We start from the raw sequence: 23,521 nt of genomic DNA, 5'->3' as shown, positions 1-23,521 counted from the left end.
CAATCTCCTTATGCTACACTCACCAGAAAAATGGGCGTGAGATTTCACAAGATTTCATCCATCCCAGAGGGTTGCTGGGAGGATGGGAGAAAACGCTATCCAAAGGATAACAAGGGGGAGAGGAAGCCACAGACTACAGATTCACACAATTCTTTTACACATTGAGAGGCTAGTAGGGCAGAGAGAAAATTCAAGTGGACTTAGGAAACCTCAAATGAACCTGTCGAGTCTATCCTGCACTTAGTTTACTTATTTTGTCAAACATTTCCCAATTGCATTAGAATCGGGGGCTCTCCGGAAGGTATAAAGTTCCAGTAAAAGCCAAGCTGCAGTTACTTGTAACCCCGCCATGCAAGGCGGCTCCCCGGCTCCCCTCTTTACTTCTAGCAAGAATCCTCTTCTCCTCCAAGCACTCACCATATGACTTCCCCCAAAGAGAAAATGCTCCAAGTCAGCATTCTAAAAGAGATCCCCAAAACTCCTCTCCGAGACCCACAGAAGATGGAAGTCTGGGAGCCCACCCAGAACCTGGGACCCTCAAGCAAAGCTCATCTCCTTGATGCTATCTCTTCCTTGGAATATGAGGGAGCGGCAGCTTGGCTGGGGCTCCTGCCAGCCCACCAAGGTCACTTCAGGGTGTATCTTTAGAAAGAGGCTCTCAAGTGATCCCAATAGGAGCCAAAGTCTGCCCCAAGCCCACCCCCAGATCAGGAGGAGAAGCAGGGAGGCTGCCCTGGCCGACCAGAACCTAATGGCCCGCTCAGGCCAGCTGGGAGCTAAGGAGAACCCTCGTAGGGTCTCTTCTGTAATGGAAGCAAGATACTAATTCGTCGTCTGCCCGTCCAGCTCTGACTCAAAAGCTGGCGTTCATTTTTCTAATTACTTTCCCGCTCTCTTGCGTTAAATTGGCCGGGGTGAAGGAAGCCAGCCTTGGCCTTGGGGGGAAGGGTCAGGAGAGACGGCGAGCCATCCCTGGAGAGGGGACCACCCCGAGACGAGGAAGGATACGGCCAGCTCAGTGCCGACATCTGTGGTCCAGATGCTGTAGAAAGGATTCGTCAGCTGCACCCCTCTGCAAAGAAACCCAAACAGAGAAGACAGGTGACGGGGCAGATCAAAGGGAAAAGCCCTCCATGTTTACTTGGCTTTGTGGCATGTTGGCTGGAGGACAGGGGCAATGTCTCTGAGAGCCAGGAGGGAGGAAGCAGATGGGATTGTTCCTTCAAAGCCCAATTATTCGGGGCCTTATATCCTCCCAGGAGAAACAAGAGGCAACAGAGAAGAAAATGCAAAAAGCAAAGGAAGTCTAGCAGAGCGGCTGTTTGGAGGAGAGGCCCCAGCAGCTCGCAGGGTCTGGGGGATAGGATTGGGCTGGGATCCCCCACACGGGGGATGCTGTGTCTGCCCTGTCTGACACGAGGTGGGGGAGAGCTCTCCCCTCACTACAAAACAAAGATTCCCAACAGTGGCTTTCCAACTCCGTTCTTGTCTCTGTAGGTGCTATTACCATCCCCAGCCCCAGAAATGCCTGCAGGAGAACAAGGGTGTCTGCCAAGCTGGGGGCGTGCTTTCCCCTCCCATCCCCCCCCCCCCAGAAGAGAATGGAGGGTGGCCACTGAGGGCTCAGAGAGTCCACCAGCCGCCCTGCCCAAGTTCCACGGTTTACAGGTGAGGAAACTGTGGCGCATCATACCATAGAAGGAATGAATGTGGGCTTCCAGTACCAACCTGCCACCTACTCCCTGTGGAATACTGTATCTGTCACTTGAATGCTGTGAGCCTCAGTTTCCTTATCTGTAAAACTGGTGACTTTATAATTCTGTGCTGCTAAGACCCTTAATCTCTTTGGATCTCAGTTTCCCTGGTCTGTAAACTGAGAGGATTGGATGGCTGGACTCTGAGTTCCCATTCAAATCTGGACCTAGGACCCTATGACTTGTGTGGGGTCTCCCAAAGGTGGGATTTGAACCCCAGAGTCAGTGAGCTGCCCACGCGGCTTTGTCTGGCCATCACCGACTGAAGCCGGGTGGCTTACTCACCGCTCACACATGTCGAATATGAAGAGGCAGAAGGAGCCCACGGCAATGGGCCCGACCTGTTTCCAGTAGCCAGAAATGTGATTCCGTTCGTTTTGATCCTAAAGAGAACCAGAGTGAGAGGTGAGATTGGGGGTGGGGGGAGAACAGAAGAGGAGGAGGGATGAAGGCTTCCTCTGTGCTCAGGGACGAGGAGCTCAGCAGCAAGCTGGCTGTTCCAGAAGGAGGGGGAAGTCTGGCGTGCCCAGGGGCACAGGTGGAGGCCAGGCTGGGAAGCGGGCATGGTGCCCAGAGGGGAAGAATGAGGGCCACTCATAAACGTGCCCTTTTACCCAAACACACGCTCTTTCATCCCAGCTTGGGCTTCCCTCCTGGGGTCCTGATGGAGTGGGGGATGGAATGGGGAGGGGCCAAAGGGGCTAACCCTGTGGAGGCCCCACCAATGCCTGGAGTCCGCTTCTCAGTGGGAAGGGCATCAGAGGGCTTCTGCTGCATAAACTTTGTCTTGTATGGAAGGACTCAGAGAGCCCAGGACTTGGAATAAGAAAGCTCTCTGCCTCAGGTACTAGACTGGGCTATAGGACCCTGAGCAAACCTCCTAATCTCTGTGCCTCAGTTTCTTCATCTGTAAAATGGAGATCATGATAACACTAGCACCTTCCTGACAAGGTTGTTGGGAGGATTAAATGAGCTAATAGATGTATAATCCTCTTCACCCATAAAGCAAAAAGAAGCAGCCCAATGATTAGCTGTTATTTTCTTAGTGCTCTTCATTAACTCATTTGATCTTCACAAAATCCCAGTGCTCTGGGTACCATTAGAGACATTCTCATTTTTACCCACAGGGAAACTAAGGCTCTGAAGTGAAGTGATTTTTCCAATGGTCCTACAAGGGACTGATCAATCAGAGATGAGACTGGGAGCCCAGGACTCCTGATCCTAAGACTGGACATTCTCCAGATCACATAACGTGTGAAACAGTGGGGCTGCAAACAAAGTCACTGCTCTGACTGAAAGGACTACGACGTTGTAAAAAAAAGGGAAGGAGAGGCAGGGAAAGAGACCCAGGCAGAGACAGAGAGACACACAGAGAGACAAAGTCATTTCACCTTTGTCTGCCTCGGTTACTGTGAAAGTAGGAGGATTACAACAACAATATCTAACTTGAAAGTCAATGTAAGTGACAGCTGTTATCTGTTTTCCATTTTGCAGATAGAGAAACTGAGGTCTGGAGATGGGAAGTGACCCCCCAGGGTGCACAGGTGGTCGCTGGCCCCTCTCCCAGTGCTTCCCATGGTGGGGGGGGGCACAGTCTCCTTCCATTCACTAGACCCGAGGGCTAAATAACGGACGACTTCTGGCTCCAGGCCATCGGGCCTGGGCAGGGGCTGGCAGTATAGACAAGGAGGGCCCAGGAAACCGGCCGCTGCGCTCGGCGCTCTCACCATCATGTGCTCGCCGCAAAAGATGATCCAGAAGGACAGGAGCATGGCGTAGAAAATCCCTTGTCGGATGTCCCCGAAGAGCAGCATCCAGGTCCAGTCGAAGCCGATGGAAAACCACTCCACCGGGATGTTGATGAACGTCATGGAAATGCCCAGGGCGAAGATGACTCTGCGAAGGAGAGAGTTGGGGGGCCATCAGGCTTTGGGGAGCACAGAGGCCTCTGGAGGGGCCCTCAGGATGTGGCAGGGGCAGCCCAGACAAGACCTCAGATGGAAATAGACCCCTTCATATGCTTAAAGTGCATTTGGTCAGAGGTCGTCATCAGCGTTGCCACCAGCCTCAGGTTCTATTGCCCTCAGTTGGGCACTGACCAGGTGACGGGGGTCCCCGAGCCAGGATCCAGGCCTTTGGGCAGCACCTGCTGGGGGACCCTTGGTGCTGACCGCCTCCTGCAGGTGCTGGGGGCCTGAGGGGCTTGGGGCGGGGATCCTGATGGCAGCCACCCGCCTCATGCTAGAGGAAACTGAGGTGGACACATAATCCACGTTTCCTTCTGCCTCGGCACCCAAGGCTCCCCACAATCTGGCCCCATCAAGCCCTTCTTCATGAATTAGGGAAAGGAGAAGGGTATAGCCCCCTGGACCCCTAGTCAGATCCTCTGAGGCTGTTTGCAGAGGGCTCGGAGGGAGAGGGACAGAAGGAGGCCACTATGGCCATGTTTCCTTCTGCCTCAGCACCCAAGGCTCCCCACAACCTGGCCCAATCAGATTCTTCTTCATGAATCAGGGAAAGGAGAAGGTTCCCCCTGGGAGCAGCCCCACAGACCCCCAGTCAGAGCTCTCATAGGCTGTTTGCAAAGGGTTCAGAGAGTGAGACAGAGGGAGGCTGCCATGGCCACGGAGAGCCGTGACTCACTTCTCTAATAGGACGGGAGGCCGTGTCATCATCGTGATCCGCCGCCAATACCACACCATGATGATGAAGATGCTGGGGGTAAGGAAGGTTTTCATGGCAAACCACACCTTGGTGAAGCCTCCATTTTGATGAATTCCCTACAGAAAAATCATATAAACAAACAGCACGTATTTCTTTATGAAGCACCTACTGTGTGCCAGGAACAGGGTTCCAAAAACAAAAGCGAGACCTTCCTCACCTTTAACGAGGTTACCCAAAATACATAAAAAGGAAAGTGCATATAAGGTGTGGCACATACATAATAAATGGAAGGTGTTGGGGGAGGTGATATAAACTGGGGGGGGGGGCGAGAAAGGCCAAAATCAATTTGGGGCATCAGGGCTGAGTGCCATCTTCTGGCAAAAAGTCAGGGGGAGAGGGGGCAGCCCATTTCTGGGCAGTCAAGCCTTGTAGGGTTCACAATCACAGTTGGCTAGGGTCCTCACCCCCAGGTCCATATGGAGGATTGGAGAGGTTGATTCCCCCAAGACTGAACAGCAAGTTAGCGATGGAGAAGGGAGTAAATGGCAGCTTGGGGCGGCTCTGCTCCCTTATCAAAACAGAAGGTGAGTTAATGGGGGGGCTGTCCCTCTCTGAACTCGGAACTCGGCTTTTACTTTTCCTGAAGACAAAGGTTTGGTTTTGTACAAAAGAAAAGAAAGTCTCACCTGAACAATACCAATTCAGGTCTTCCTAATGCTAAAACCTTGGGTCTCCCTGACCCTAGGCCCAGTGCTTTACCCACTGCCCCACCAGCTCCCTACCCCAAGAAGCCAGATGCGGCCATCACTATACCCACTTTTCTAGGATTATGTTAGTTACGTCAAATGGCCAGTGCTCTGTCAACACATACATGTATTCAGGGAAGTTCAGGGAACTTTGCAGGATCCCTAAAATGGGTCCCCAATTTGCACTCACCACCAAGCGGATGTCCTTGATCTCTCCAATGCCAACGTTGATTTTCTTCTTTTCATTCACCGGCAGCCGGATATTGAAGAGGTAGTATTTGTGAGCCACAGTCCCAATTTCCATGAAAGGGAGGACATCACATTCATAGTAACGGCCTTCATGTTCTGGGATCTGGAGGAAAAGGATGGAGGTTGATCACAGTGGTAGAAGAGGGTAAAATACACACATTTCCTTTATATATATATATATATATATATATATATATATATATATATATATATATATTAAACAAAGACAAAATAGAAAAACAACAGAAAAATTTTTAAAAGGCAGAAAAAAGGAAAAACATTGTCATGTAGAACATGAGAGAATTCAAAATATGTAACAATCAATTTCTATTTCAAGGAAGTGTTTGTAATAATAGAAGACGGATCCAGAATTGCCCATCTTTATTTCCTTCTTGGTTTTCTTTTGTTTTTCGCGCTTTTTGTTTATTCTTTTTCAACTCTTTCTTCCCTCTCTTTCTCCTTAACAGTAAGCATGGATATATTAATATATACATATATGTCTATGTTTGTGTATATATACATACACACATATATATATGTGTATATACATATGCATATATACATACATAGATGCTTATAATCATATTCATATATGCAATACACATTCATATACATCTAAATAAGGTTATACTGCAGTTGTTCATCCTTTTTTCTCAGAAGGTGGATAACGTCATCTTTCTAAGGTTGGAGTCTTTCCATATTTTTCTAAATTCACCAACTCAGCATTATTCCAACCTTATCCTATCTCATTGTGACAGAGACATTTCTAAACCCCTTTAATGGCCCACAGCTTCTTTCCCAGTCAAGGTGAACCCCTGTTAACTCTTGCAGAGGCATTGACAGAGCTCCCACGCTGGAACGGAGCCCAGGATCCATTCATTTTTACTCTTACCTAACCAAGAGCTCCTTCCTACAATAGTGTGTCTTTGACCACTACCATGGTTTTGGGCAGGTCCCAGACTCCCCAGATTCAGTTTCCTTTTCTGTAAAATGAGGGGGTCAGATGTGTCGGTCTCTGAGATCCTTCCCTAGGTCTGATCCTATCACCCTCATCCATGATCACCCAACTTGTGCTTGATGAGTGCTTGGGATGAAGGCGAAAAGACCATTACCTCCAGAAGCACCTCATTCCACCATAGGACAGTTCTAATCATTAGGACGTTTGCCCCAACAGCATGAGCCTAAATTCAGCTCTGAAACTTCGACCCAATGGTCCTAGAGGAGCCCGTGATTATCAGTTAATATGGAGCCCTGAAACTCTACCAAGGCTGCCCAGTGAAATCTTCTAAAGAGAAGAGGTAAGGACATGGAAAATGCATATTGCTCAGATCCATTTCCATCTAATAATAAGCATTTATTAAGCACCGATTATATGCTGGGTCCTGGTGAACTAAAGATATAAATGGCAAATGTAGAAGATTTGCCCATCCCAATTGCCAAGAGACCAACCTAGAAAATAGAAGATAGATAAATCCTCTATAGCTATTAATGTCAAGTTAGGTTATTATGCTATTACATGCATGTGTGTGCACACGCAGAGACAGCATAGAATCTCTGAGGGCATCTATACCATTCTGGACCCTCACAATTGGCCATCTAGCCTCTGCTTAAAGACCAAGTCAGCCAGGAGAGGCTCGCTGCTTCCCGAGGTGGCCAGGACAATTTAGACAGTTTTAGTTCTCGTGAAGTCTTGCTTTCACTCAGATAAATTTTTCCCAACTGTCTCTCCCCAATTCTGATTTAAACAGGACATGTCCCAACCCTCTAACAGGTTACTGCCTCTCAAATCCTTAGCCAAGCCTTCCACTTCATTCAACCCAACCCCGATAAACTCAATGAACTCCAGGTCCTTCCCAGTCCTTGGGGTTCACTTTTGACTATATACAGTAGGTCCTTAATAAAAAGCACCTACTTTTTTGGCTCAGTTACAATGACAGTCAGATCCTTCCTTAGAGAACATTCCTTTGGCAGCAGTGGGCAGGATGGGCTGGAGGCAGGGAGGCCAGTTGGGAGGTCGTTGCAACGATCTCAACAATATATGGTGAATACTTGAGATAAAATGGTGAGTGGAGAGGAGGAATCAGGAGGTTTTGTGGAAGACAAAAACAGTGAAGTTTGGTGAGGGATTGGCTAATGGAGTGAGAAAGTCTGAGATGCCCAATGTAACACCACGGTTATAACCAAGAGTAGAAAGACTAGTGGTAGATTCCTAGAAACTGGAAAGTGACTGGGGGAAGATGAGTCCTGTTCTGGACATGGTGAGTCTGAGAGCTCTCTGGGTCATACGGTATAACGTGTGTCTGTGAGGCAGCTGGGATCCAGGCCTGAAGCGCAGAAGAAAGACTGAGGCTGGATATGGAGATTGGGAATCTGCAGAGAGCTGATGCTGAGAGCAAGTGGGGGGAGGAAGAAGAAAGGGGGATTGAGGTAAGTCACTGGAAGCCCATAGTTAGGGATGACAAAATGGCAGACGAACCAATGAGGAAGACTGGGAAGGAGCCGTCAGATGGGAGCACTAAGAAAGAGGAGGGCGGAGAAAGAACCCAGGAAGAGAAAGTGGACTGCAGTGGGGAGGGGCAGAACTGGGGGGGGCACCCCCAGAGCCCAGCAGGAAGGACTTGGTCTCTAAGGCCTCTTAGTTATGCATCTATGGAAATGACTCCCTTCTTCTGCCTAAGTGCATTATTTTCATGGAGGAACAGTGTGAACATTGAGTGGTCTGAAAGCCCGAAAACCCTGGGTTCAAGTCCTGCATCCAGCAACCGCCCCAGTCAGTGATGTCATTCCAACAGGAATGGGAGCCGCAGGGACATCCAGAGAGATCTCTGCGCCTGCCTTCCCTTTAAAGTGTAACAGTACCCCTATGTTGCTATATTCTTCTTTGTTTCTTGCACCTGGTTCAGACACACTCGAGAGTATCATGGCTGCCTGCTTTGGGCAACCATCCCTGGGGTTTTCTCTCTCTGTGTCAGGCTTCTTGGGAGACCCATAAATCCTAGAGACCTCTATCAGAATCATGGCTCTGAAGGCGGTAAACAAAACACGAGGAAAACAATTCCATCAAAATGCAATTGTCAAAGTATATTTTTATGAGATTCACAGATCCTTGGGTAAGACACCCCACCCCCAACGATGAAGAAAGCGGCAGCCTGCTTTGGCAGAGGGACTCTCCCTACCTGGGACTTCCCCACCCGACTGAATCCCAGGTGCAGCCCCTCTTCCTCCCCCCAATTCGGGCAGATACTGGGCCATCTGCTCGGCCAACAGGACCCACCAGAAAATCCGCACCATCCAGTGGAGATTTCCGAGCGGAACCTAGATTTTGCCCAAGCGAGTCGCTGACAGATTTGGAAAGGAACACTCCCCCGGCCTCCTGATGGAGCGGCTAATTAGGACAAACTACAGCAGGTGGTGGAGACTGATTCTTTCCTTGGCGGGGCCCTTCCACCAGGGCCCCCGGCTCTGAAGTCATCTCTGATTGCGGCTCTGACACCCAGAACTAAATTTAAATTGCTGTCACGGGGGACAGAGCCGTGATTCATCTTCTTCACACCTTTCCTTGTCTGAAGGTTGCGCGGAGGGGAGCCGCAGACCCCACAGATAATTAAGGAGCAGTCTCCGCTAACTCCCTCCTCCTCCTCCCCGGGCCTCTCCAAACACACTGTGGAAACCGAGACGGCCTTTTGAAAAGCATGAGCCCAAACTGTTATTCTATTCTTATAACTTAAAATTGTCATTTTCATAAGAACACACGCCCCGCTCGGCTTAACTAGCTGGAAGGGCGGCTCACGTGGCGGCTGGCAGAGCCCGTGCTGGCTCCACAACCGGGCCCCCTGGCCCCCGCCCCCATTACCTGGCCTGTTCCCTGAGAAGGATTCTCTCCCTTCCTGGCCCGAGCGCCGAGGGCTCCAGCAAAGGGGAGCGGCGGCTGGTCCCTGGCCCGGAGCGCCCATTCCCTCCCTGTGATTCCCCCTTCTGCAGATCAGGGTCCGGACCTTGGCCCTGTTCTGACCGCCCTGCAGGGGCTCCCCACCCCTCTCTGCCTGGGCTCCTTATGTCCAAAGGGAAAGGGCCGGGGCTCACGGCCGCTGGGGCTCTTCCGATGGCTGCCCATCCCAGCGGCCCACAGCAGCCCCGGCAAGGAGATGGTCACTGAGCCAGCTCCCGAGCCTGTGGGGCCCTGGGGAAATGATGTCAGACCGGGGAGTGAGATTGTCCCTGAATCGGGTTGGGTTCAGCACGTCAGAAATCCGCGGTCCACTGCTAAAAAGCCCAAACCAAGAGCTCTGTCTGTGCTCCAGAGACAGAAGGGAGCTCTGGTCGATGTTTAACAACCGGCTCTCCAGGGGGAAGTATTCAAGGCACACAAGGTTAACCTGCCTTATAGCATCTTCTCTGTTGCTTTTTATTGTGACAATCTACAAAATGGTAAATCAAGCTCCTGTTGTAGAGTTTGTTGATTTCCCAGGTACAGACGCTCAGACTGAACATTTAACAACTGGCTCTCTTCAGCTGGCGCAGTCTGGGGAGGAGGGGAGGGACGGAGTTTATGCACCGTCCCTCTGACGGCTGGAATAATTTTTAGGGCAGAAGAGAACAGGGGTCGTGACTCCTTTCCAAGAGGCGGCCTGTGAGACTGAGCTGGGAGAGTGAGGAGCAGTTGGAGGCTCCAGACTGGGCAATAATAGGGTGTGGGCGTGGTCCGAGGGAAATAATAGGAGACAAGGGCGTGGTCTGGGGGGTAATCACGGAGATTGTGGGCGTGGCCTTGGTAGTAATGAGAGCATGGGCGTGGCCAGAGGATAATAATGGAGGGAAGGGGTGGGGCCTGGCATGATAATAGAGAACGTGGGCGTGGTCTGAGGGTAAGAGTAGGAGCGCCTGGGCATGGCCAGGGGGTAATAATGGGAGGAAGGGATGAGATGAGGGGAGGGGCAATAATAGGAAGGTGGGGAGGCCGCGGTGTGAGGGTTGCCAACGATGCTATAAAGCGGAGGCTGACCGGCCCTTCTCCAGCTCCCGTGGCTCCCTAGGAGCGAACCCGAGGGCCTTTCCTCAGCCGAAGCCCTCCCTTCCCCCTCCCACACCCCCGCTGCCCAGGCTTACTTGCGGCTCCCCACTCGGGCCGGCCCTGGGCCTGGAAAGCGCTCACTCCTCCGTCCCTTCCCTCAGAATGCCCCGGGCAAGACTCACCTTAAAGCCCGGCCCCTGGCCTCCCCAGGCCCCCTCCCCTCCTCCTGCCGCAGGGTCCCCTTCCTTCCCGGGACGGTGCCGCGCCGGGGCTCCCACATCCGCCAGCAGGGACGGGCCGGGCTCTCTCTTTCTCTTAGCCCGCGGCCGGCGCCCGGGGGAGGGATTAATAGATGCTCAGCGAGCTGCTGGATCCCGGATCGGAACTAAGAAGTGGTGCGGGAGAGAGCGCCGGGCGGCGCCTGGCTTCAGACGCCAGCCGGGTCACCTACCCTGGCTGCCTCAGTTTCCTCATCTGCGAAATGAGCTAAAGAAGCTTCAAACCTCCCGGCCAGCAAATAGGGCCATGACAAGTGGGATGTGACCGAAAAACACCAACCGACACTTGCTCCCAAACACAGCAGGATCTCCAGCGCAGGAGGCGCTTACCGAATGCGCCTGACCAGCACCGGCCGCCCCCCAGTCCCTGTGTCCCAGACAAGAACATCCTTCTCCACATCCGGGACTAAGAGAGAGACCCCCCGCTCCCCCCGCTGCCGGACCCTACCTTAGGAGAGGTGAAAGTGCATTTGAGCTTCCGGGGCACTCTCTCGTGGGTCATCTCGGTCCATTCGGTGAACATGTCATCCCGATAAGCCAAGGAGACATCCAGGGAGACCTCCGCGTTCTCTTCTGCCACAAAACAAACCAACCATCTTTAATCGTTTAAATCAACACAATAAACATTATTAAGTGCCTACTATGTGCTGAGCACCTCAGATACAAACGGTCCCCCAAGCTGTTAGAGAATGTACGTGTCCAAGGGAGAACAAAGAAAGGAGGAAACGTGCCATTCACAGCACCGGGAATTCCCGGAAGATCTGCACTGTCCAGTCAGATGGGCCGACCCTGCTCCGGCTCTCACTGGTGGGAATACCCCCCAACTTCTCTCAGAAGTTCTCACATTTATTTGTGGGTAAATTATTGGAGGGGCCGCCTGTATAGTTGAGAGAGAGGGAAAGAGAAGGGGGGAGGACAGGAGAGAAGGGAAGAAGGAAAGAAAGGAGGGGGAAGGGAAGGAAAGAAGAAACGGGGGAAAATCAGCACCTTCCTAGAATTCCATGCTAGCCCAAAGAAGGAAATGCCTCGGGCCTTCCTAGAGCAGCCACAGAATCCCTGCCGCCATGTTTGACTCATCTGTTCCGGGTACAAGCCTTCCCCCTATGATTACTGTCCACCTACTCTGTACCTTTTCTACAGCTCAATTATTTACATAGAATATGAGCACCTTGGGGGAAGGAATGGTGCTTGTTCTTGGATGTCAAAGCTTGGCCCGTACTTCCGGCCAATGTTACCAAACACGCTGGCTGCCGCCTTCACCTTCTAGAAATAATTTTGCTCTCCCATGCCAGGCCTGGCCAGAGAGCCTTCCCAGGCATTCTCAGGCAGCTCTCTGCCCTTCATCATCAACCTGGCTCACTTCTTTTCTCAAAGTCTAGGAAGGGAAATGATTCTGCAAAAGTCCTTCAAAAAACTTAAATCCTAAAGGATTAAAAAGGCTCGCATTACATAATCCCCATAAAATGCCTTGAAAATCACCAGTTCAGAGCCTCGCATCCTTCCATTCAGTGGGTTTTATACTCTGCTGGCCAAGTTCAAAGAGAGGCGCCTACATAAGTCCCATAGAATGCTGCCCGTGGATTGTGCTGACTTGAATGGGAGATCTCCGGTAACCACGGAGGGAGGCAATTGGGGCCCTCCCCAGCAGTGTTTCCAGGCCCTCCCGCAGCAAAATCCTCCAGTGTGGCCAAGTTAGCCCCATCCACAGTTCAGAGTTGTCTCCTCCCAAGAGACACCGAGCAGGGGACAAGGAAAAAGGGGGTTTGATCTGGGGCCTCAAGAAGCGCGCAATCTAGTCCAGAAAAGGACCCTGGGGGATCCTGGGAAAGGACCATGTGACACTGTGGAAAATAAGCCAGAGGACCTGGAAGCATCTATCTGGTGACATATAAACATGGCATTGCAGTCACAGGCTTAGGTTCAAATCCCATCTCTGACGCTCACTCCTTGGTGATCTTAGAACAGTCCCTTTAAATTGTTGGGTCAAACTATCCCCATCTGTAAAGTAAGAGCATTGGGCTAGATGCCCCCAGAAGTCCCTTCCAGCTCAGAATCTCTGATCCAACATCATCCATGTGGATCTGAGCTCATACCTTGGCACTAAAGGTATACAAATCTTATCTTGAACAGGCGTAATAGTAACACTACAGTTATTATGTCGATTAATTTTACTGTTTATTACATTTTATGTTATTTGTTGCTATTAGTGACTCCTAGTGCTTTAAAGCTTAGAAAATATTTGTTGTACATCTAGCCACTCATCTGATCCTTACAATAAACCTGGCGGGCGAGCGCTGCAGAAATTATCACCATCGCTCACCTCCAAGTTTGCCAACTCCCGCTCAGGGCTCAAGAGCATCCTCATGGAAACCCAGGCTGTTAATATTGGAGTGGTCCTGGTGGGATAGAAGCTCCAGGAGAGCAGGGTCAGTATCACTTCTGTGTTGGCATATACAGTACACTAGCTAATATATAGTAGGCACTTAATAAATGCTTCCATCTTCATTTTTCTCTTTCCCTTGCTCCACTCGATCTTATTGACTACTTCCACAAATCATTCAGAACTTCATTTTTTCCCCATCAATAAGCATTTATTGGGGAAGCTAGGGGGCGCTGTGGATAGAGCACCAGTCCTGAACCAGGAGGACTTGAGTTCAAATGTGACCTCAGACACTTAACGCTTCCTAACTGTGTGACTCTGGGCAAGTCACTTAACCCCAATTGCCTCAGCAAACAAACAAAAAAAATTAAGCATTTATTAAGTACCTCTAGTGTGCTATGTACTTTCTGCTCCACCAATAAGCATTTAAACAGCACCAATAGTGTGGGTAGGTATTTCTGCTCCATCAGTGCTTAATAAATGCACCAATAATGTGCTAGGTACTTTCTGCTCCATCAATAAGCATTTATTAAAGACTTATGATGTGTTTGTTTTTTGCATTTCCAGCAGGGAGCAGGAAATACTTAAGTTAAATAGTCCTTGAGTCCAAAGATTCTCCATTCTCTCCTTCTGACCCCAAGGTCCCATTCTCTCCACTCATGCTTCCTGACATCTTGCTTGGACTATTGTCCCAAGCATCCTCCTGGGGTGGTGAGACTCCCACTTCTCCTGCTCCCGTGCATCCTCCATAGAAGTGCCAGAGAGAAGCTTCTAGAGGAGAGGGATGGCCCTTTTTGTCTGTGCTTGACAAAGAAGCTGTCCCTGACCTCTAGGAGAGTCACAAGAAAAGACATTTGGGGACAGCAGAGCACATAGAGAGCTAACCTGAGAACCTGGAAGAACTGAATTCAAGTCCTGCCAGGGACATGTGAAGATTCTGAACTCTCAGGGCTCTGGGTGAGTCCTGAGCACTCTGCGTCAAAGAGAAGACACCAATACTTCATCTGAGAGTCCCCTAAATCAATGACACCCTAAGGGGTAGCCCTTGCCCCTAACCCTCCCTTCCCTATCTCATTTGAAGCTTTGTGACCTCTGCAACAGAAGACTCCAATTTGAGGCAGCTGGGGAAGAACAAATAGAATTCTGAACTGGACCTCAAAGGCCTGGGTTCGAATGTGGCCCCAGAGACTTACTAGTTCTGTGACTCTGGGGAAGCCATATCCCTTCTCAGTCTTAGTTTTCTCACTCATGAAATGGGAAGAATCACAAGAGGCAGCTGTAGGGGGTGTAGTGGATAGAGCACTGGGTCTGGAGCCGGAAAGTTCACATCTGACCTCAGACACTTCCTGGCTATGTCACTTCACCTCTTCTGCCTCAGTTTCCTTAATTATAAAACTGGGGTTATAATAGCACCTACCCCCAAGACTGTGTGAGGAACAAATAAGAACTTAGCACCGTCTCCCATACACAGTACGGTGCGATGTAAATGTTTCCCCAAATACTTGCTGACCGAATCCCTCACAGGATTATTGTGAGAAGCAAATGAGAGAACGGATAAGGAACTTTGCAAGTCCAATAGTGCTATTTGTATCACTTGATATTTATCTATTTGCATCAATCTATACCATAATATTTAATATGTTGATATGATACATATTGCATGTTAATATAGCACATTATAGCACATATACCATATTAATATATCGTGGCATATGTCATAATATGTAACATATTGTCCTGTTTTGTAGATTAACATATAATATAGCATGTATTAGATATCATTAATATAGTATGTTGCAGTATACAGTATAATACAGAGCATAAAACATAATATGCACTACATTAATATATATCATCATCATCATCATAAAGGACTTATGTTGCAGCATATATTATATAGCATAAAATATGGTTATATGTTTTGTATAATATACAACATATATTTTAAAATGCTTATTAAAGGACATATGTCACAGCATATATTATAATACATAGTATAAAATATGGTTGCATATTTTGCATAATATACAACATATATATATTTTTAAAACTTATTATTAAAGAGGGACATTTGCGCATATAATATATAGCATAAGATATGGTTGCATGTTTTGCATAATATACAACGTATCTATTTCTAAACACTTAGTAAAGGAAGATTTTGGGTTCCATTTCATGTGGCAAATGCAGAGGATCCCACTATCCCTGTTTTAGAAATGGGGGCCAAGACTTGCTCACAGTCACCCAGGAGGTCAATATGGGGGAGGGGAAAGGGCCGAGCCCGGTCTGTCTGAGCCCCGAATCCAGTCCAATCCAAGCCCCACCATGCCCAGTGATGACCATGGAGACAGGGTTGTCCGAGGAGACATCATGGTGACGGAAATTCAAACAGAAAACCAAACCGAGCATTTGGGGCTCTCTGCCCAATGATCCATTCCCCTCAGGGCATTCGAGAGGAAACCGGTCGCTAAATGGCGGATGTCTGCAGGGAAACTGAGTCAGAGTAGGGCAAAGCTGCGGACCCGGCTTCCAGAGAGAGCGTCCCAGGAAGGACCAGAGGGCCTCGGGATGTTTCCCGGCTTCAGAAGCAGGGAGGGAGCCATCCGGGAGTGCAGGAGGGACTCCGTCCGGCCACCAGGGGGAGCCAGCCTGACCCCGGCCTGCCACCTGGCCCTGGGCAGGTGCTAAGAGAAAGTGGGAATCTTGGGGGATGCTGAAGCTCAGAGATGAGCCAGGGAGGAGGGGGAGACAAGTGGGCCCCGGGGGACCGCAGGGGACAGAAGGGCCTCCGAGGCTCAGCCAGCCCTCGGTCTCTCAGCATCCGGAAAACCGCCCCTGGAAGCTCTGGGGCCGCTGACCTCCCTGCCCTGCCGCCAATTCAGGCTTCCCGGCCGCTGAGGTCTGCACAGACTGACTGCGGATCCTTCCCCGCCCAGCCCCTCTCCGTGTTTATCCCCACAGAATGTAAACTCCCCGAGGTCAGGAACTCTCATTGCTGTCCTTGTGGCCGATGCGACACCCATGGGTACCACAGTGCACAGAGTAGGAAGACCCGAGTTCAAATCCAGCCTTGGACACTTATTAGCTGTGTGACCCTGGCCAAGTCGCTTTGCTCTGTTTGCCTCAGTTTCCTCATCTATAAAAACGAGCTGGAGAAGGAAATGATGTCTCTGCCAAGAAAACCTCAAATGGGATCACCAGGAATCAGACCCAACTGAATGACGCTGTGAAAGTCATGACATGAAGAAGGCACGTAATACACGCTTGCTGACTGACCGACTGATGGAGAAACAGGTTTTCACTGAGCACCAACAAACTCACGCAGACACAGATGTTTAAGCCAGAAGGAACCTTCAAAAAGTCCGATGGGGAGACCAAGAGGGCAAATAGCTCCCATTGGGACAAGCGCTTTCTCTACACTGGCCGGTTTGCAAAGCGCTTCACAAATGACATCTCATTTGATCTTCACAACAGCCTGCGAAATGGGGCTTTTATTACCCCTATTTTACAGATGAGGAAACTGAGGTAAGAGAAGACCAAGTCTTTGCCCAGGATTCCACAGGCAGGTCTGTAGCGTTCCAACCAGCTCATGATTTTAGTCATTTGGAGGCAGCTGAAGGGATTGAGGATGCTCAGGCTTAAGAGAACAATGATTTAATGCGCGGAGTCATGCTAAGGGCCTCCAAGTGTCTGAAAGGCTGGACCAGTTCTAGTTGGGCCCAAAGGGCAGAATTGAGAGTGATGGGGAGAGTCACAGAGAGCTGTGACCTTAGAAAAGTCCATTGACTCTCTCTCCGTCTTGGTTTTTCCATCTGTAAAATGGGGGCTTGGGCTCTTTGTCCTCCATCTCTAATCTTCAGTCACCTGCTTATAAATGACCTTCTATCCTGGGTAATCCCATGTAAACCAAACCCCCGCTGGTCTTTCTGTGACAGGTCACTCCCTCGAAGGACAGGCTCCAGTTTGGTGCATGTAGGGAAGGAAGCAGGTATTCAGCTCTTCAGTTCTGCCATTAAGCTTCAGCCTTTATGCTTCAGCTCTCCTCACCATTTGTCATCTATATCCCAACCAAAAAACCAGATCCACATGACTGAGTCTCCCCATTCCCAGCATGCAGCTCCAGGAGCCCCACAGAAGAGAACAACTGAAGGAAGCAAAGGCCTGACATTTCCTAGCTCCGACTGGTTCCAAGTATTCCTTCTTCACATCCTCGCTCCCTGCGGAGACGCTCACTGTCACCCTGCCTTCTCCCTAACACGGGCCGACCAATTGCTTCAGTCTGTCCTTCAGGAGTGGGACCAGCAGACACACGATGGGGAACACAAGGGGCTGGGATTGGAAGCCCCAAGAAGTGAGTTCAGATCTTACCTCTGACACTAGCTGTGGATTATGGCAGGATGGTTTAATGCTCTGCCTTTCTATTCCCCCCAGAATCTTCAGGTTTGGACATCAGTTGATAGTGAGTGTTGAGTTTGGAATCAGGAATACCTCGGTTCACTCTAGCTCTTACTAGGAACCCTCATCTATCCCTGAGCCTCAGTTTCCTCGTGTGTTAAATGAAATTGGACTAGATCGTCACCAAGTCTCTTCTGGCTCTCGTGACTTCATTACGAGGTCAGAGGCCAGCTGGGAGGTGGGGAAAATTTCCGCACTGGGAGCTCTTAAGAAATTCCAGCCCCTTCCCCTTTGTGGAGTATTTCTCTTGTAACTGTGGGGTATGGATCCGCCTCCACTCCTACAAAGCCGTGGCTCCGTGGAGGACATCTGGGGTCCCTTCCAGTTCCAGGGTTCTCCGTGGTCCTTATTGCCCCCAGGCCCACAGGGCTTGCCCCTGTTCAGCTCTAGGAGCTCCCTCCATGCTACGGCCCCCTCGTTCCTCTATCTCCCACACCCACATGTTAAGCCAAAGATCGGAGCCTTGCGTGTGGCAGAAACCCTGGCCCTTTGACTCATTCTCTTTCCCATAGGCTGGCACCTTCACTTTAATTACTAACCCATGACTATAATAAACCAGCCGTTTCGTGACTCCCAGGATCCTGTGTGGGCAAGGCTTCCCACGGGGAGATGAAGGAGGTCACGCATCCACCACGAATGGGAACTTGCCGGGGGGTGGGCGGACGTGCTGGACCAAGCTGCCCCCCACGGGAGCCCTCTCCCGATTCCCTTGGGATCACCGCCCTCCCTGAGGACGGCTAGAGGATCCCGGGGCCAGCCCGGCTGCCTTTGGGGACCCTGAATGGAGCCCCCTGCTTCCCAAACTGCCTCCTGGCCACAGTCCTCAGATGGAAAATTAGCCAGGATGCCAGGCAGAGGTAGCTGCAGCAGAAGCTGTGGTTTGCACCCACTATTTCCGTTCGGCTTTCCACGAGCAGCCCTCTGCTCTGAGCTTCCAGAGGACAGTGATCCGTGCTGCAGGAGTGGGCCTGGGATGGAAGCCTCTCCACCTTTAGGCCCAGGGGCTAAACTTAAGCCTGCGCCCAAACCATGTGGTCCGTAGCTCCATTTTTCTTAAAAGCCTTGATCCTAGAGAGCGGTTCTTGTCCCTTCTCGTTTTACTGGAAGGGAAAGTAAGGCCAGCAGAGCAACAGGTCTCCTCCCAACCTAATGGCAAGAGGAGAAAACTTTTCCACCAGAGAAGAGATTGGGAAATCTTAAGCAATCTTAGGAGCAGCTCCTGCCTATAAAAATGACGTCTCTAAATACATATATACATACATATATATATATATATATATATATATATATATATATATATACATATATATATAAAATGACATAACAGAAAAAAGCCCCAAACGGTTACCAATGAAAGCCCCCCAGAAGCCGTACGGCGCCATGTACTTCCTTCCTTGGCTGTGAATCTCTGGCACGGCAAACTTAAGTCTTCCTAGACCCTCAACTATGTTCTGGATCGTCAGTCTTCCCCAAAAAGGGTGGGAGGTATCTGTATTCTAATTTGCTGCATCTTGGGTTTATAGAGCATCATCAGCATCACCTGCAGGTCGCATTTCTAAAGTGCTCGGAGGTTGGCAAGATGGCGACGTTATACTCCTGTGTCCATTTACTTCTGGATGTAGTAGTACTACTTAATCTGTTCCCTTATTGACCTTCTTTATTTTTTTTTAACCAGTATCACAAAATTTAGAATTAAAAGAGCTTTGGAAGAACACGACTTACTACAATCGTATCCTTTTAGATACAGGTAAACTGAGGCCAGAGAGGGGCCTCAAGCAGCCCTTCATCCAGTGGAATTCTTATCCCGGCCTTTGGTTAACTCCTCTCTACCTGCCCCAGACCATCCTCCTCCAGCAGCCCCGAATTTGAACGGCTGGGGCCAAGTCCAGTCCTCACTCCAGCCCAGCCTGATTCTCGCTCCCAGCACCAATCGCTTCTTCAGAAGGGGAGCCCTGACTCATCAAGGTCTTGTTTGGGTAACCTCAGGAGGGAGAGGCAGAGTCTGGACTCCCCCAGCTTCTCTCCCGAGGGCTCAAGGCCAGAGGGCTCCTTAATGTCGACGTCCCTCCCTGACTAAAACCCTCTGACCTGGGATTTCATTAGACAACATTAAGTAACAAAACTCCAACGGGTCGGGTCCTGCACGGAGGCGCTCTCGGCCGCCCTAATGAGGTTGGGTTCCAGAGCCTCTCCTGAGATGGCCCCGGGCCTTGGGTGTCGCCGGCTGTAATGGGAAAGAAGCAAGATCCTTTCTCAAGCCTGTGCACCAGTTCAGAGAGGGCCCAGACTGTCTTCTTTCAACACCACCTGACAGATTTACAATGGGAGAAATGCCTGCATGTGGTCAGGGCTTTCTAGGAGCGCCCTACAGCTGGAGACGCGCACTCCTCGGCAGCGCCCCCCTCCTCCCCCCAAATGTCTGGAACCTGGAGCTCGGGAGGCTTCGAGGTTCCATTAGTCAGCCAGTCAAGCAGCATTTCACAGGATCCCGGATCTAAGATGCTATCTAGTCCAACCTTGTCAGTGGTTGGCCCAGAGTCCCGTGGGCAAGTGGGGAAGAAAAGGAAGGAAAGGGAAAAAAAAGGAAGAAAAGGAAGAAAGGAAGGAAGGAAGGAAGGAACAAATGAAGGGAGGGAGGGAAAGAGGGAGAGAAGGAGGGAAGGAAGAATGAAGGGAGGAAAGGAAAAAGGAAGGAAGAAATCAAGTCAGCAAACACAAGCACCTACTATGTACCAGCTCCCAGGCTAAGCCTTGGGTATACAAAGAAAGTGAAAACAGTTCTGCCCTCAAGGCTCTACCACCTACTTGGGGAAACAGCTTGCAAACCACTGGGCACATAAGACAGATGATGGAAAAACTGAATATAACCTCAGAGGGATGGCCCTCTGAGCCCCATACTTTAGCCCATCCCCTGCATTAAGCACCTACTATGTTCTAGCCACTACAGTTGGAACTAGGCTTATCAGAAAGCTTTTGTTTATGTAAGAAAAATGCCGGAGAGATCCCCTGAGCCCATCTTTGCTCACAGAGGGGGAAAGGCTGCTGGCCTGGGCTGTGTCCAGGCCCTGGTTCTGTGGTCCAGCAGCAAACCTTGAGACGATAAACCCATCCTTGCTGGTGGGTTCCTGTGTGATATTGTTGGTTGCTGTTGTTACTGGTTTGGGGGGAAGTGGTTTCTCCTCCAGAATCAGTAATCGACAAAATCAAAGATCTGGTTAGAAAACCAAAACCCCAAACCCAATCCAGTCAGGGATGTGAATTCCGGCATTGCCCACCTGTAAGGCTCGTTCTGGGAAAGCACACTGGGCTGTGGGGAGGGAGAGGGGGAGAAAGGCCTGGCTGGGTCTCCCCCGGTCAGCCTCCCTCTAGACACCATCCAACCAGAGCCACTCGGGCAGATGATGACAGCCTACAATGCTGGCTCTAAAATCAAGGGATCCGAGTTCAAATTCTGCCTTCTGGTCCTGCCTCCCTACATGGGCTTGGGCCAATCAACAATTTCTTGAACCTCAGTTTCCTCAATTGTAAAGTGAGAGGGAGGGCATCAGATAGTCTCTGAGCTTCCTTCCCACTCAAGGTTGATATATTCTAGTCCAGGAACAATTAATGCGTGAAAGTACAGTGGACAGGACTTTGGACTTGGAGTCAGAGATGAGTCCAAATGCTGCTGTGTGACCTTGCAATCACTTATGTCTCTAAATGGCAAGCCTCAGTTTCCTCATCTGGAAAGTGACACTCTAGGGATCCCTCTCAGATCTACGTCCATGATCTTGGATGAGCCAGCCTTCCTCTTCTCACCTCCCCTAATTATGCTCTAGTCTGTGATGAAACAATCAAAAGTTACTGCTGAAATCATCACGTATCATTAAGGGGCACAGACAAAAAAAAAAATCCCCTGCCCTGTTCCTAAAAGGGCTTTGGTTCCCCCACGGCCCAAATGACTCAGGACCCCAGCAGCCTTTGCAGGGAGGGAAGTAGGCTCAGGTTTCAACAGAAACAAGGGCCTATTTGTTGACAGTGACCAATTTCTCCCACCCCCTCCCTGTCCCTGAGCCGGCTTCCCTTTGGGGGCCTGTGCCAGGAGGCAGATGTCACCCCAGAGCTCCCTGACATCCCTTCAGAGGGCTGTCACCTAGTGACGAGGCTGCTTCGGCAGCTGTGTTATTGCTGGCGGCCGGCCAGCGTGATTCACACAGAGAATCCGGCTCATGGGCTTGCACCCCGGCCTTGTTTTACAGGGCAAGGATGCAGGGCCGAGCTCCCTGAGTCACTCGCCTGTCTCCATCCTTGGGCCTTCGCCACAGGTGTGGGCCACCGGACCTCACTGGGGCAGACTCTGATTCATCCCATTCCAGTGGGAGTGAGGGCGAGGGACCACTTGTGAGGCCCCGGAGAGCGTGGGACCGGAGTGCCTGCCCAGAGCGCTGCCCAGTATGTGGCGTCCCTGGCGCAGCCTCGACCAGACCGAGAACAGCTCGCAGAGGATGGCCTCCGAGAGAAGCAGCGTGGAGTCTGCTCCGATTTTCCCACTGCCTCCATCTATAGGATTCAGCCCTCATCTACTGAACCACAAGGGTTTTCCTATAGTGGTGGACAGCTGTCCAACCCTGTTCCCCCAGACTCTGGACAAGAGCACCCAAAGGATGATGGGGAAAATACGAGGCAAATGGCAACTGCAAGGGGCTCCTTAGGAAGCACCAGAGAAAACCATGACTGAGGAAGATGATGGACAAAATGAGGGATGATAGTCCCTGTGCCCACTGGTGTCCAAGGGGGGCTCAGAAAGGCTCTCACCTCGGAGAAAACCCTTAGAGGAAGGAAGAGCTACATGGAATGGGCCAGTGGGCCGGGGGGGGGGGGGAATGACAGCACACAGACATGGTCACTTTGGCCTGTTCTTGGAATTAGGTTTTTAAATTCATAAAATAAAATAAGTGGGGAGGGAGGGAGGAAGGAAGGAAGGAAGGAAGGAAGGAAGGAAGGAAGGAAGGAAGGAAGGAAGGAAGGAGGAAGGAAGGAAGGAAGAAGGAAGGAAGGAAGGAAGGAAGGAAGAAGAGCTAGAAGACATTTATGGAATGGGAAAAAGGCACCATCTTTTTTACTCAAATATTTTCCCCCATGTTCTATAGACAATCAGTCTAGAAACAATCTTGAGGAAGGCAAACTGACAAATCAATCCACAAGTTTTTATGAAGCACTTATTATGTACCAAACACTGCACCAAGTGCTGGCAATACCAAGAAAGGCCGAGTCCCCGTCCTCCAGGAGCCTGCCTTGGAAGGGAGAATACAGTGTGGAAGTAATTAGATCCATATCAGACAGAGGAAGGGAACATGAACCCAGAGGAGGTGGCCTTAGAAGCTGGGGAGACCAGACGAGTCGTCCCCCAGAAGATTGCATCTGAACTGAGTGGGAAAGGAAGCTGGGGATTCCAAGAGGCAGAAGTGATGAGGAAGATCTTCAGGGATTCCAAGTGGGAGTCCCTGTGTTAGTTCTAGAGCTTGGGTTCCCTTCAGAATCCTGCCCCAGGAGAACAGGGCCCATTCTAGGGCCTGACAAGAGATCAGGGAAACTTCAAGCATCATATAAATGCAGCTCATTATTATCTGTAACTATGGGGAGAAAATGGACATAACTAGTATTATGGCAACCCTCCCTCAAAGGACCCTCCTGTCTTCTCTCTGGAACCCAACATTCAACCCTTCTGATGAAACTGACTCAACTGGCAAGTATTTATAAAGTGTTTGCTCTGAAGCAAAGGCTAAAACCCAAAGAGGCCCTGGCCTTCATGTTTCTGAAAGAAACAAGAGTTAACAGAACTTAACTCTGGAAGCCACCCCGGTTTGGAGGTGGTCCAAGCCCCCCATTTTGCATATGAGGCTTCATGTGTCACACATGAAGGACACCTGATCTGCCCAGCCTCCCTCAGGGAGCCAAAGTTTGCCTCCTTTTTTCTTCTCCACGTTAAACCACTTCAGTGCCTC

General features: G+C 50.3%; 1 protein-coding gene across 1 annotated transcript in view; it reads right to left on the bottom strand.

Annotated features, from left to right (window-relative positions):
• The window catches only part of WLS (Wnt ligand secretion mediator), a 116,577-nt gene that overhangs the window by 25,263 nt on the left and 67,793 nt on the right, over positions 1-23,521 (bottom strand). Inside the window, exons 3-8 of the mRNA XM_003767256.2 lie at positions 11,151-11,275; positions 5,355-5,516; positions 4,398-4,534; positions 3,482-3,650; positions 2,040-2,137; positions 1,009-1,072 (exon numbers count right to left, since the gene is read on the bottom strand). Coding sequence (XP_003767304.1) covers positions 1,009-1,072; positions 2,040-2,137; positions 3,482-3,650; positions 4,398-4,534; positions 5,355-5,516; positions 11,151-11,275 — 755 coding nt within the window. The remainder of the gene's footprint in view (positions 1-1,008; positions 1,073-2,039; positions 2,138-3,481; positions 3,651-4,397; positions 4,535-5,354; positions 5,517-11,150; positions 11,276-23,521) is intronic.

This window comes from Sarcophilus harrisii, chromosome 4 (genome assembly GCF_902635505.1).
Source record: "Sarcophilus harrisii chromosome 4, mSarHar1.11, whole genome shotgun sequence".
In the NCBI taxonomy this organism is placed as follows: domain Eukaryota; kingdom Metazoa; phylum Chordata; class Mammalia; order Dasyuromorphia; family Dasyuridae; genus Sarcophilus; species Sarcophilus harrisii.
The sequence above is the reverse complement of the archived record's forward strand: the minus strand, read 5'-3'. Positions and strand labels throughout refer to the sequence as shown.